The sequence below is a fragment of the Mobula hypostoma genome, chromosome 18 (assembly GCF_963921235.1).
Source record: "Mobula hypostoma chromosome 18, sMobHyp1.1, whole genome shotgun sequence".
Lineage (NCBI taxonomy): Eukaryota > Metazoa > Chordata > Chondrichthyes > Myliobatiformes > Myliobatidae > Mobula > Mobula hypostoma.
The window spans coordinates 21969711-21983769 of NC_086114.1; the positions used below are offsets into that span (position 1 = coordinate 21969711).

General features: G+C 39.8%; 1 protein-coding gene across 4 annotated transcripts in view; it reads left to right on the forward strand.

Annotated features, from left to right (window-relative positions):
• Nucleotides 1-14059, forward strand: part of ascc1 (activating signal cointegrator 1 complex subunit 1) — a 90675-nt gene that overhangs the window by 5033 nt on the left and 71583 nt on the right. For all 4 annotated transcript variants that reach the window (XM_063070569.1, XM_063070571.1, XM_063070570.1 and 1 more), the window contains exons 3-4: nucleotides 1368-1467; nucleotides 10533-10630. In XM_063070569.1, coding sequence (XP_062926639.1) covers nucleotides 1368-1467; nucleotides 10533-10630 — 198 coding nt within the window. The remainder of the gene's footprint in view (nucleotides 1-1367; nucleotides 1468-10532; nucleotides 10631-14059) is intronic.

The window sequence follows — 14059 nt, forward strand, 5'->3', positions numbered from 1 at the left end:
GGTTGACTGGTGGGGAGTTGTCCATGTGTCCACCCTCGCCTGGGGGATAGCTCCACCACAGAAAACCAGTCCCCTTTGTTAAAGTCACAGTCGGTGACTTTTAAAGGATTTCGAAGGACAACGAGAAGATCGACGGTGTCAGCTCACCTGAAGACTCAAATCTCTCCCTCTTTCTCTCTCCATCACTATTCAACTCAATACCACGAACTGAACTGAACTGAACTTTACTCATCATCGTAAGACTGTATCTTTTTACCCCTAAACTTAAAGAAGCTTGGTTTTTCATACATGTATTTCCACACTTACTGATATACTTACTTATGTATATAATCATTGCTAACCTGTTTGATTTATCTACATTTATATTACAGTATTGCGTAGTTACTAATAAATATTATTAGTGTATAGCAATACTGGACTCCAAACTGTTTTCCATCTCTGCTGGTTCTTTATTCCCGTCACAGAGTATGTGACTCTGTGTGTGTGTGTGTGTGTGTGTGTGTGTTTGTTTGTTTGTTTATATCCAGGCTTCTGTTCCTCCTCCCTAATGGTAGTTATGAAAAGACGCCATGGCCTGGCTGATGGGTGCCCATAATGGATGCTGCCTCTTGGAGGTATTGCCTTTTGAAGATGTTCTCATTGCCGGGGAGGCTAGTGCCCATGATGGAGCTGACTGAGTTTGCAACCCTCTGCAAGCTTTTCCCAATTCTGTGCAGTGGCCCCTCCATGCCATGCGACAAACTAGAATGCTCTTCACGGTACACCTATAGAAGTTTGTTAGAGTGTTAAAGCTGGAACCTCCTTAACTTCTTAAGGAAGTAAAGACGTGGGGGGCTTTCTTTATGATTACATATAAGGGAAAATAGACAAGTTATGTGAGTGGCAAATGTGGTTTAGTGTGGGAAAATGCTTACTTGAGCATGAAAATGTTTAACGAAGTACTTTTATAGTGAAAGATTAGTGAGTGATCTGGATTTCCTATTGTGTGTTGTGCAAAAGGTTAGAATACAATTAGGAAAACTAACAAAATGCTTTTTGCTATTAATGGAACTGAATAAAAAAGTGGAAGTTTTTCTTCAGTTATGTATGGTATTGATTGTATACAGCATTGATCTTTTTTAAGGAAGGATGCTCATGCATTTGAAACACTTCAGGTAAAGTTTACTAGACCATTGTGTGAAATAGATGGGTAATCTTACAACGAAAGGTTAGGTAGATGAGGTTTGTATCTGCTGGAGAAAGAAGGCATGTGATATTTTTCCTCCTGCATCAATCACAATTTTGGTAGCATTTCCATTGCGATTCATGGAATTAGATATCACTAACTGTGAACTGAATGTTTGCCATTTGTTTCTTCTCTCCTGCAGGAGTTGTGGACAGTATGGATGAACCTTGTGACTCTGTACTTATAGAGCAGACAGACCAGGGCTATCGATGCACCATGGATGTACCCAGTGCCCTTTACAAGTGAGCTATGGTCATTTTGAATTTAACAAGCATGTTTGTACATGTGAGAACTTTTAACTTTGCCTTTTTCACACATATTTTGGTGATGCAACAGGTAATTTACCAGACTGGTGATCCATAAACCTAGATTAACTATTGAAGAAACTGGTTTCAAATTCCACAATGGTAGCTCTGAGATTTAACTTTAATTCATTATATGAAATTTCAATTGGTTCTATGGGTACATATAATGTCAGAGAAATGTATATAATATGCATCCTGAAATTCTTTTTCTTCGCAAACATCCACGAAAACTGAGGAGTGCCCCAAAGAATGAATGACAGTTAAATGTTAGAACCCCAGAGCCCCCCCCAGCTCCCCTCCCTCCCATGTATAAGCAGCAGCAAAGCAACGACACCCCCCCCACCAGCAAAAAAGCATCGGCACCCCCCACCAAGCACTCAAGCCTGCAGCAAAGCATCAATAAAGACACAGACATGCAGTACCCCAGACTAATTGTTCACCTGGTAATTCGACATACCACAGGTCTCACACAGCCAGGTCACTGCTTCCGATCTTCCAAATACTCCCTCGACACACCAGGCAGTGGCACCGGCCTTCAATCAGCCCTTCTCCAGACCCACGAAAATCTGGCACCCTGAAGGTGCGCTAGTCTTCCGGGCCACGCCCTTGGCATATTGAAACACTGCCGATCGTGAGGCCCTGAGAGTGGGTCCCATTTCCGCAAAGAACTAAAGTCAGAGTGTAACTCTAGGTCAGCGTCTTCAAAAGAACTTTGAAAGGGTAAAAAGGGTCATCAAGGGAATGGCGGCGTAAGGAAAAGGTCTCTCGGCCAAAAAGAAGGTAAGCTGCCCCAAAATCGAATTTAGACGAATACTTAATATTGTATAACTATATTAATAAAAGGGGCAAGGATGATGTCTAAGAACAAGATTAAAAAGTCTGCTCCGAAGGCTGATAAACATAAAGAGACGCAGCAAGGCGACGGGCCTAGCTCCCCCACGGCAAACCAGACGGAGATAATGATCAGGAATCAGTGACTCTGTCTTTGATTCTCGAAGAGATTCGCGAGTTCCGACAAGGTAACAACAAACAGCTGGAAGATATTAAAGGAGAAATAGTAAAAACTAACTCGAGGATAGATGAAGCCGAAGCGAGGATTGTTGGAATTGAAGAGAAGCTACAAAACGCCGAGGAAGTGATAGCAGAAATGCTGAAGCTGCAAGACCAGCTCCAGTGGAAACTAATAGATCAAGAAGGCTGCTCAAGAAGGGAAAATGTGAGGATTTACGGAGTTCCCGAAGGAACTGAAGGTAAACCCGGATTGTGGAGAAGCTGCTTAGAGAGAACCTTGATATACCTGCCGCAAAAGACCTACAGATAGAAAGGGCTCACCGCGCGTTGGCACCACAGCCTCCGGCAGGTGCCCAGCCCAGATCGATTCTGGTCAGATTTCTCAGTTACAGAACGAAGGAAGAGATGCTTAAACGGGCATGGCAAAAGAAAGGTTTCATGTGGAGCAACTGTAAAATCAGTTTAGACCACGACTACGCACCGGGGATTCTTGCCAGACAGAAGGAATATATGGAAACACGGAGGGTCCTGAAGGAAAACAACATCAGATTTCAGACCCTGTATCCAGCTCGTCTGAAAGTCTTTTACGATGAAGGGACAAAATCTTACACTATGGTGGAGGAGGCAACGTTGGACCTGGCGGACCGGGGACGACCTATTAAAGTTATCACCCAACCAGAGTCGCTACTGGAGAGGATTCGGCAGAAGTTGTGGCAGTTAGTGGGGCGAGGACGCTCCACACGAACCAGAGTGTCAAACTACAAGAAAAAGCTGCAAATATTCAGACGCGAATGTACTGAGAATACAGACTAATTAAGAGAAATGACTGAAAAGAGCAATTCGGATTTAAAGGTAAAATGAAGGCTGGTATCTGAAAATAAACTAGACGGAATAACTTGAATGATAGCAATATGGTCGAGACATAAATAGGAGAAAATTCTCTATGATTATTCAAACTGCTGAGGGCCCTCTAACACAGGGTGAAGATAGAGGTTATCCCTCTGAACTGAGGCGAGTCGGTGCTCAGGCCTCACTGTGGGAAGTCAGGAAAAATTTTCAAATGTTATACGTTCAAAAATGTCGGGTGTGGTTATATATTTTGGTTTACTGTTGAGAAGGGACTGCTTACTGTTTGGTTAGAAAAGGAGTGTGTTTTTTTTTCTACTAGAGAAAAATGCAAATTGAATTGGTAAAAATAATTTCCTATAATGTTAATGGGGTTTTGAATCCAATTAAAAGAAATAAGATTATGTCTAAATTGAAAAAAGAGAGGGCACAAATAGCTTTCCTCCAGGAAACACATATGAGCCAATCTGAACATGGAAAATTAAAAAGAATGGGCTTTAAGCATGTGTTTTATTCATCTTATAAATTGAGCCACAAAAGAGGGGTAGCTACTTTAATATCAAGTACTCTTAATTATGAACATATTTCAGAGACTAAAGACAAAGATGGAAGATTTGTAAAAATTACAGGAGGAATAGAAGGTACAGAAATAACACTGCTGAATGTTTATGCTCCTCCAGGTAGTGAATGGTCATTTTATAGACACATTTTTGACCTAATGGTCAGTTCTCAAGGGGTAGTAATTTGTGGAGGGGATTTTAATATTAGATTAAATCCTATATTAGATTCTTCAAGAATAGTTACTCAGAATAAACCTCTGACTCGGAAAATGAATTTATTGATGGAGGAGTTGGGAATTATAGATGTGTGGAGGGAATTACACCCCACTAGTAAAGATTATACACATTACTCTTTCCCTCATTCAGCCTATTCAAGGATAGACTATTTCTTTATCTTTAACACAGATAGATTCAGGATAAAAAACTGTAACATTGCAACAATTGATCTGTCAGATCATAGCCCAGTCTCTATGTCTCTAATCCTGGAAAGGAAAATGAGGAAAACCCTATGGAGGCTAAACTCAAATATACTCAATAACCCGAAAGTAATGGAGAGATTAAGGGGAGAAATCAAAGAATACCTAGACCTTAATGATACGGGAGAAACATCACCAGTGATCTTATGGGATACATTGAAAGCTGTACTGAGAGGGAAAATTATTTCCATTACCACTCACATGAAAAAAATCAATACACAAAAATTAGCAGACCTTCAAGGAAAATTAAAACAACTTCAAGTTGTAGATAGCAACAAAAGTAATTCAAATTTAAAACAGGAAATTAGGAAATTGCAAAGTGAAATTGACGATATTTATATGTTGGAAACTCAAAGAAATTTTCTTTACCTGAGACAAAAGAATTATGAAGTAGGAGGTAAATCAGCTAGATTACTAGCATATAAGTTACGAAAACAACAAGCAGACAATACAATTCATAAAATAAAGAATCCAAAGACAAAGCTTGTGGAGAGTACAATAGGGAAAATGTACTCCCAACCCCGGGCCTCCAATGAACCCTATATAGACAGTTTATTGAATTCTTTAGATCTACCTAAATTTACAGATTTACAAAATGAAAGTCTATTAGAACCAGTAACTGCCAAAGAACTGAATGTGGCCATCTCTAGGTTAAAGGCTGGAAAGTCCCCGGGTTCAGGTGGGTTTACCTCAGAGTGGTACAAATCCCTGAAGTCACAGTTAGCCCCATTACTACTTAACACCTTTAATTGGATCTTACAGAGAAGAGAAACTCCACCTTCCTGGAGAGAAGCGATTATTTCAGTTATTCCTAAAGAGGGTAAAGATAAATTAGAATGTGGCAATTATCGGCCAATTAGTGTTCTTAATTTAGATTACAAACTATTTACATCTATATTAGCGCGCAGATTGGAAAAGCTCTTATCTGGCCTAATCCATTTAGACCAGACTGGATTTATTCAACAAAGACAAACACAGGACAACATAAGGAGAACTCTACACATATTAGAACAGGTTAATAAGAACGAGACAGAGACAATGGTAGTAGGATTAGACGCTGAGAAAGCTTTTGATTCGGTTAGTTTGGCTATACAGAGTGTTAGGAAGATTAGGCTTTCAAGAAAAGTTTATTAAAGTAATCCAGACTCTATCTGACAGCCCTACAGCTTGAATTAAGATAAATGGGGACCTCTCGGTCTCCTTTATTTTAGAGAGAGGCACTAGACAGGGATGCCCAATTTCTCCTCTCCTTTTTGCGCTATATATTGAACCGCTTGCCCAACTAATAAGACAAAGCGAAATTGTAAGAGGTATCAAGGTGGCAGGGATTGAACAGAAAGTGGCGTTATTCGCAGATGATGTTTTAGTCTATCTGAGTGAACCATAAAAATCATTTATAGGATTGTTTACATTGTTGGATGACTTTGGGAAAATATCAGGTTATAAATTAAATGTAAAGAAAATGCAGGTTATGTCCCTAAATTATACACCATCCAAAAAATTGCAGGATACATATGATCTTAAGTGGGAAGCTAAATCATTAAAATATTTAGGAATAACCCTGCCAAAGGATCTTTCAACGCTGTCACAGGTAAATTATGGGCCATTAATCTCAGAGATAAAAGCAGATATGCATAGATGGAATCTTATCGCCTTTTTAAGTTTAAATTCAAGGATAAATACTATAAAAATGAATATTCTTCCTCCATTACTGTATCTTTTCCGTACTTTACCTGTGGAGGTGGATGATAATCAATTCAGGGAATGGGACAAATGGATTTCCCGCTTCATTTGGCAAGGAAAGAAACCTAGAATTCCATATAACACCTTACAGTTAGGGAAGGAAGGAGGAGGTATGGTTCTTCCTTGCCTGAGAAATTATTTTTATGCCTCACGGATAACCCCTCTGTTATATTGGTGTAATAGGGAATATAAGGCTAGATGGAAGGAAATAGAATTTGGATTGGTTGACAGTTTTCCTCTACAGGCCTCAATAGCTGACAAAGGATTGATGGCCCAATTGGAAAAATTTAAAAACAGTTAGATAAATCTTACATTAAAAATATGGCAGAAGGTGGTTAATTCATGTGGAATTAATAACATGCTAAAACTCTTCAGATGGTGTGCATATGATACCGAATTCCTTCCCAACAGAGGAGATAAAAGATTTGAATTATGGATAAAGAAAGGTCTTACAACCTACCTCTCATTTATACATAAAAGAGTATTACAAAGTTTCCAAATCCTGCAGGACAAACATGGCCTAGAACACAATGACTTTTTTAGGTACCTTCAAGTACGAAATTATGTTAACCAGAGTTGTAGATATACAGACCTATCAACAGTAGAATTAGAATTTTTCAAGATTCTTAATTCGGCTTGCGGTTCAATACCTAGTAAATCAGTTTCTCGATTATATAATGCACTCTCCCATGCTAAAAATGTAAACACATTGTATATTAAAGAGAAATGGGAGAAAGAAGCGGGGTTGGTACTTTCAGAGGAGGCTTGGGGGAAAATATGCAGCTTTCAGTGGTCTTCGACTAATTCTTTGACTTGGAGAGAACATTGTTGGAAAAATATTATAAGATACTTTAAGACCCCATATCAGGAAAAATATAAAGATACAAACGTGACGTGTTGGAGAAAGTGCAGCTCCAAGGAGGCAAATCATTTCCATATTTTCTGGGATTGTCCTAAATTAAGTCTATATTGGGAAGGTATTCATAGAACATTAGTTAAGGTACTTAGGACCCAGATACCTCTGAACTTTGAGACGCTCTATTTGGGGCATGTATTGTTTCTTGAACAGAAGGAAGACATAAAGTTGCTGCAGGCCCTTTTAGTGGCAAGTAAGAAATCAATAACTAGAAAGTGGCGAAATCCAATACCACCTACATTAGAAGATTGGCACGAAATTATCTTGGAAATGTTTAAAATGGAAAAGTTGACTTACTCCCTGAGAATTCAAAAAGAAAAATTTTATCAAATCTGGAATAAATGGATTGAATATATAACCCCAATGCGAGCAGACTTTAGATGAATCTCCTAATGATTTATACTGCTCTTCTCATCAACACAGTAATATTGCTAATGTAAGCACCCCTAGTCTAAATGTTTACTGTTTTTGTCTTTTTTTTGTTTGGAAAATAGAGAATTAATACAAGTAAAGGAAAAGATTTGGGTAAGGGATAAAAAATGATAGAATTAAGTAAATAAGTACATAGGGATCGGATAATTATGTTTGGGGGCAGGAACAAGCATGAACAAGTTAGGATATAACCACCTATAATGGTTGTTACATAGGCTTACACACAACATTTTGGACCAGAAGAAGTGATCCAGAAGAGATGTATGGAAACTATTACTAATCCACTATTATTACTGCTTTCCTTAACAATTAACACCATTACTTAGCCTAATAGATTAGAATTTCTACTGTACATAATTATCTATTTAAGTGTCTAATTTCTTTTTATATCATCTCAATGTGTACTTAAGAATGTATAAATAATTATAGTTTTATACATATAAAAAATGGAAAAGGTTATACATGTGAAAAAAGTACATGATACTTGTGAATTCCTTATCCAAATGAAAATAAAATTTAAAAAAAAATGAAAGGGTAAAAGGGAGATATCAAAGATAGATATAGAGCTGTTTCCGAAGATGTGACCAAAGGAGTTTCCGTTAGGCGCCATCTTCCTAAGCTCCACCACTTCAACATTTCAAATAAAATACTAATTTGGGGGGAGGGGTGGGACATACTCCTGAACATGTATACATTATTTTGCTATATGTGGAGTGATTTGAGACAGGAGCTAGTGAGCTATGTTGTGTAATCTTCCCTTAATTCAAATTCACAGTAAACATCCAAATGCACATTAGAAGAACTATATCAAAACTTTGTTCCGAAGAGCAAAGACACACTGCAGCACAGCAGAGCTCAAGGATAAAGAGGAGAAACTTACCTCTTTAAAGTATGCGCACGAAATGAATACTCACATAACTTCATCCGAAGATGCCTATGAGATCAACAACACACCAATCACGAAGAGACCAGACGGTTGTCCTTCCATACATTCAAAATAGCTTGGAAATGATAGCCCGACTGCTCCAGGAACAAAGAATTCTGGTCGCGCATCAACCAACAGCAATATTGAAGAGAGTACTCTTCAGACTAAGGAACAAACCAAGTTATTGGACAAGACCAATGTGGTCTACAAAATGCAATGCGGGGACTACAGCAAATATTACTTTGGCCAGACTGGGCGAAAACTCTCCACAAGGATCTACAAACGTGAACTGGCTGTAAAGTGGCATGACCAAATCTCCCTAATATCTACCCATGGAGATCGAGAGGGGCACAAATTCGACTGGGCATCAGTGAAAGTCATGGCACAAGCAAACATGTGGCATGTAAGAGAATTCTTAGAAGCATGGTTTTCCAAAAACAATTCCATAAATGTATTTGTGGACCTCAATCCCATTTATAAGCCAATTCGGGCAAAATTCCAGACAACGCACAGAATTTGCCACGCAACCACCCCTTCCCTATATCACAATTGAGTTTCCATAGTGATAACCAATCAACTGATTGATAAGTATATAAAAGCCAAGTATTTGGAGAACACACCACATTTGAACAGGAATCTGATTGTGTTTCCTCATATAGTGATGAAATGTTTGCAAACAATTGCCAAGATTGGAGAATAGCTCAACTCAACCATCAACCGCCCGAGCTACACGTTTCTGAGTTATTTCCAACATGACCTGTGACAAAGTGGTTTCAACCACCCTGCATGTGAAAACTAAAATGCTTTAGATAATGACATTTAGATATCCCACAATGCATCATGTATGGTTGTCAGGGAAATGGAAGCAGTGGGAAATGATTTAGGCACTGTGAGCCAGGCAGAAGTGTTTAGGAGACAGTTCTAAAGTTTGATGTAGTTCCAACCTTTGGTGGTTAGAAGAGCAATGGACATGATGTGCAGCTGGAGAAATCTTTATTGCCCAGATAGAAACCCAAGTACCAAAACCTTTTGAAACATGAAAAGCAATCCATTCAACATAGAAGTGTTGAGAGACCTGTTAATGTGCAAAGGATCCAGAGAACTGATTCTTTCCAAGGTTATAATTGATCTTTAGAATTTATCAAACCATTTTAACACTTGAGATTGTACTATTGTAAGATAGTATTGGAATATTGTATTGGATTGGCCATCCATTCAAATTACCTCCAGTTTAAAGTAGGTGTGTGTTTATCTGCCGCTAAAATGATCATACTTTGCGGTATTTTAGGAATAGACAAATATCACCTATTTTATTTTGGAGGTAATTTACTCAGTTTTGTCAGTCATCACCCTCCCTAAGAGAAGTGACGCAGCTTATACAAGGAGAAAGGTTTCACATTCAGTTTACCTGCCATTGAGATGCATTCACATGTAGTTAATGTTCATCCCTTCCAATAGGGCAACTTTATTTATTTACTTAGAGACAGAGTGCATAACAGGCCCTTCTGGCCCATCGAGCCGTGCTGCCCAGCAACCTACCTATTTAGCCCTAGCTTAATCACGATGCAATTTACAATTAACCTACTAAGCAGTATGTCTTTGGAATGTGGAAGGAAGCTAGAGCACCTGCTGGAAACCCACACGTGCATGGGAAGGCCATACAAACTTCTTGCAGTTACTGAACATCTATGGAGAGGAATAAATATGTCAAAGTTTCAGGCTGAAACCCTTCATTAGCTGTCCTGGTGAAGGGATTCGGCCCGAAACGTTGACAGTTTATTCCTCTCCATAGATGCTACCTGACCTACTGAGTTCCTCCAGCAGTTTGTGTGTTGCTCTGGATTTCCAACATCTGCAGGATCTCTTGTGCTTGTGGCAGTTACTGAAAATCTTTATGATAGTTTCATTCTTTTATGAATCAATGATATCTTCACCTGATAGTTAAATACATGAAAATAACACAATCCCATACATTGCTTTGTTCTTTCAGCAGTGTGAACCACCTTCTTCTCCGCTGGGTGACACAGATCAGTCCCCTTCTCACCAGGAGCATTCCAGCTGGCTAATAATAATATGCACTTTCTTTACCACAGATATATAATTGGGAAAAAAGCAGAGACCAAACGCAGACTGGAGACTGAAACACGGACTTCCATAAGTATTCCTAAACAAGGAATGGAAGGACCGATTGGTAAGTTTAACTTGGGATGAACGGACATTTTTTGTAGGACACAAAAAATTATGAGAACATAGGAAATGGGAGCAGGTGGAGGCTGATTGGCCCTTAAAGCATGCGTTACCATTCAGTAAGAGCATAGCTGATTAATTCTTGGTCTCAAAACTAGTTACTGTATGCTTCCCAATTGCTGACTCTCTTGTGGTTCAGGCGTTTGACGTTCTCCATCCTGAATATATTCTGTGAGTCTGCCTCTACATCTCTCTGGAGTAGAAAATCCCAAGCATTGACAACCCTCTGAGAGAAGAAATTACTTCTCATCTCCATCTTGAATTCTGAAACTATGCCTCCTAGTTCTAGTAATCCCGCAAGCAGAAACATCTCTTAAACAATTAAACCCATTGGAATTTTATGAGCTACAAGAAGGTCATCTCTAATTTTTGTACACTCCAGTTAGTATAGGCACAATCTGCTCAACCTTCCTTCACACAACAACTGCTTTTCTTCATACATCAGCTCCTCCATTCCAGAAATCAGCCTAGATTATCTAGTTTGCACTTATCTCTATTGCAAGGTCCCCCCTCATCTTCTAAACTCCAACGAGTTTAGACTTAAAGCCATATTATACTCAAAATTAAACCTTTCATTTCCCAAAATTATTCCTGTAAACATCTCCAATGCCAGCACATCCTTTCTTAGATACGAGGCCCAAAACTGCTCAAAATACACCATAATGACTATCGCCCGGTAGCACTCACATCAACAGTGATGAAATGCTTTGAAAGGTTGGTTATGACTAGACTGAACTCCTGCCTCAGCAAGGACCTGGACCCGTTTCAATTTGTATATTGTCACAATAGGTCAACGGCAGACACAATCTTCATGGCTCTTCACACGGCTTTAGACCACCTGGACAACACAAACACCTACGTCAGGATGCTGTTTATTGACAATAGCTCAGCATTTAATACCAGCAGTCCCACAATCCTAATTGAGAAGTTGCAGAACCTGGGTCTCTGTACTTCCCTCTGTAATTGGATCCTCGACTTCCTAACCGGAAGACCACATTCTGTGCGGATTGGTGATAACATATCCTCTTCACTGATGATCAACACTGGCGCACCTCAGGAGTGTGTGCTTAGCCCACTGCTCTACTCTCTGTACAGACATGACTGTGTGGCTAGGCATAGCTCAAATACCATCTATAAATTTGCTGATGGTACAACCATTGTTGGTAGAATCTCAGGTGGTGATGAGAGGGCGTACAGGAGTGAGATATGCCAACTAGTGGAGTGGTGCCTCAGCAACAACCTGGCACTCAACATCAGTAAGACGAAAGAGCTGATTGTGTTCTTCAGGAAGGGTAAGACGAAGGAACATGTACCGATCCTCATAGAGGGATCAGAAGTGGAGAGAGTGAGCAGCTTCAAGTTCCTGGGTGTCAAGATCTCTGAGGATCTAACCTGGTCCCAGCATATTGATGTAGTCATAAAGAAGGCAAGACAACAGCTATACTTTATTAGGAGTTTGAAGCAGTTTGGCATGTCAACAAATACGCTCAAAAACTCCTATAGTTGCATCGTGGAGAGCATTTTGATAGGCTGCATCACTGTCTGGTATGGAGGGGCTACTGCACAGGACTGAAAGAAGCTGTAGAAGGTTGTAAATCTAGTCAGCTCCATCTTGGGTACTAGCCTACAAAAAACCCAGGATATCTTTAGGGGGCAGTGTCTCAGAAAGGCAGTGTCCATTATTAAGGACCTCCAGCACCCAGGACATGCCCTTTTCTCACTGTTACCATCAGGTAGGAAGGAGGTACAGAAGCCTGAAGGCACACACTCAGCGATTCAGGAACAGCTTCTTCCCCTCTGCCATCCGATTCCTAATAGACTTTGAAGCTTTGGACACTACCTCACTTTTTTTTAATATACAGTATTTCTGTTTTTGCACATTCTTTAAAATAATCTATTCAGTATACGAGGGGTGATTGATAAGTTCGTGGCCTAGGTAGAAGGAGTCAATTTTAGAAAACCTAGCACATTTATTTTTCAACATAGTCCCCTCCTACATGTACACACTTAGTCCAGCGGTCGTAGAGCATACGGATCCTTTCTTTGTGGAAGTAGTCCACAGTAGGGGTGATTGCTAACTTCATGGCCTAAGATAGAAGAAGATGAGTTATTAACTTCAAACTTTCTGCATTATCACGCAAAGAGGTGAACTGCACGTGCATGTAACGAGAGCGTCTTGGACCTCCAGGTGGTCCACAGCAGAGGTGATTGATAAGTTCGTGGCCTTAGGTAGAAGGAGATGAGTTATACAGCTCTCGTTACATACACGTGCAGTTCAACTCTTTGAGTGATTATGCAGAAAGTCTGAAGTTGATAACTCATCTCCTTCTACCTTAGGCCACAAACCTATCAATCACCCCTGCTGTGGACCACTTTCTGGAGGTCCAAGACACTGACTTCTACAAAGAATGGATCCGTATGCTCCACGACCGCTGGACTAAGTGTGTAAATGTAGGAAAAATAAAAGTGCTAGGTTTTCTAAAGTTGACTCCTTCTACCTTAGACCACGAACTTATCAATCACCCTTTGTACATAATTGATTCACTTGTTTATTTATTATGTTTTATTTTATTTATTTATTTCTCTCTCTCTCTCTCTCTCTCTCTCTCTCTCTCTCTCTGCTATATCATGTATTGAATTGAACTGCTGCTGCTAAGTTAAGAAATTTCAGGTCACGTGCCGGTGATAATAAACCTGATTCTGATTCAGTAGTTTATAAGCTATTTTAAAATTACTATTATATATTGCAATGTACTCCTGCTGCAAAACAACAGATTTCCAACAGCAAAGCCTCCAGACGCCAGGGAATGGGGAGCAGAGACAGGGTGAAGGATTCCAGTCCTTTCCCCAGGGTTAGAGATTCGAGGTGAGGTGGTGGAGATTTCATTGGGAACCCGGTGAACAACTGCTTCACCCATACTGTGCCCCGTGTGGGGAACGAGCGGCCGGAGCAGGAACAGTCATCAATTCCGTCATCCATATCATTAACATAGAACATGCAAAGTGAAAACAAAACAACACCAACCCCTGGGGAGCTCCACTAATTACCAACAGCCAACCAGAAGAGCCTCCTTTATTCTCACTCTTTGCCTTCTGCCAGTTGGCCAATCTTCTATCTGTGGTAATATCTTTCCTGTAATACCATGGGCTCTTACCTTCTTTAGCAGCCTCATGTTTGGCACCTTGTTAAAAACCTTCTGAAAATCCAAATAAACAACATCCACTGACTGTTCTTTGTCTATCCTACCTGTTAATTCCTTGAAGAATTCAAACAGATTTGTCAGGGAGAATTCCCCTTAGCAATGCTGACTGCGGCCTGTTTTATTGTGCCTCCAACTACCCCAAAACCTCATCTTTAGTAATGAACTGTAAT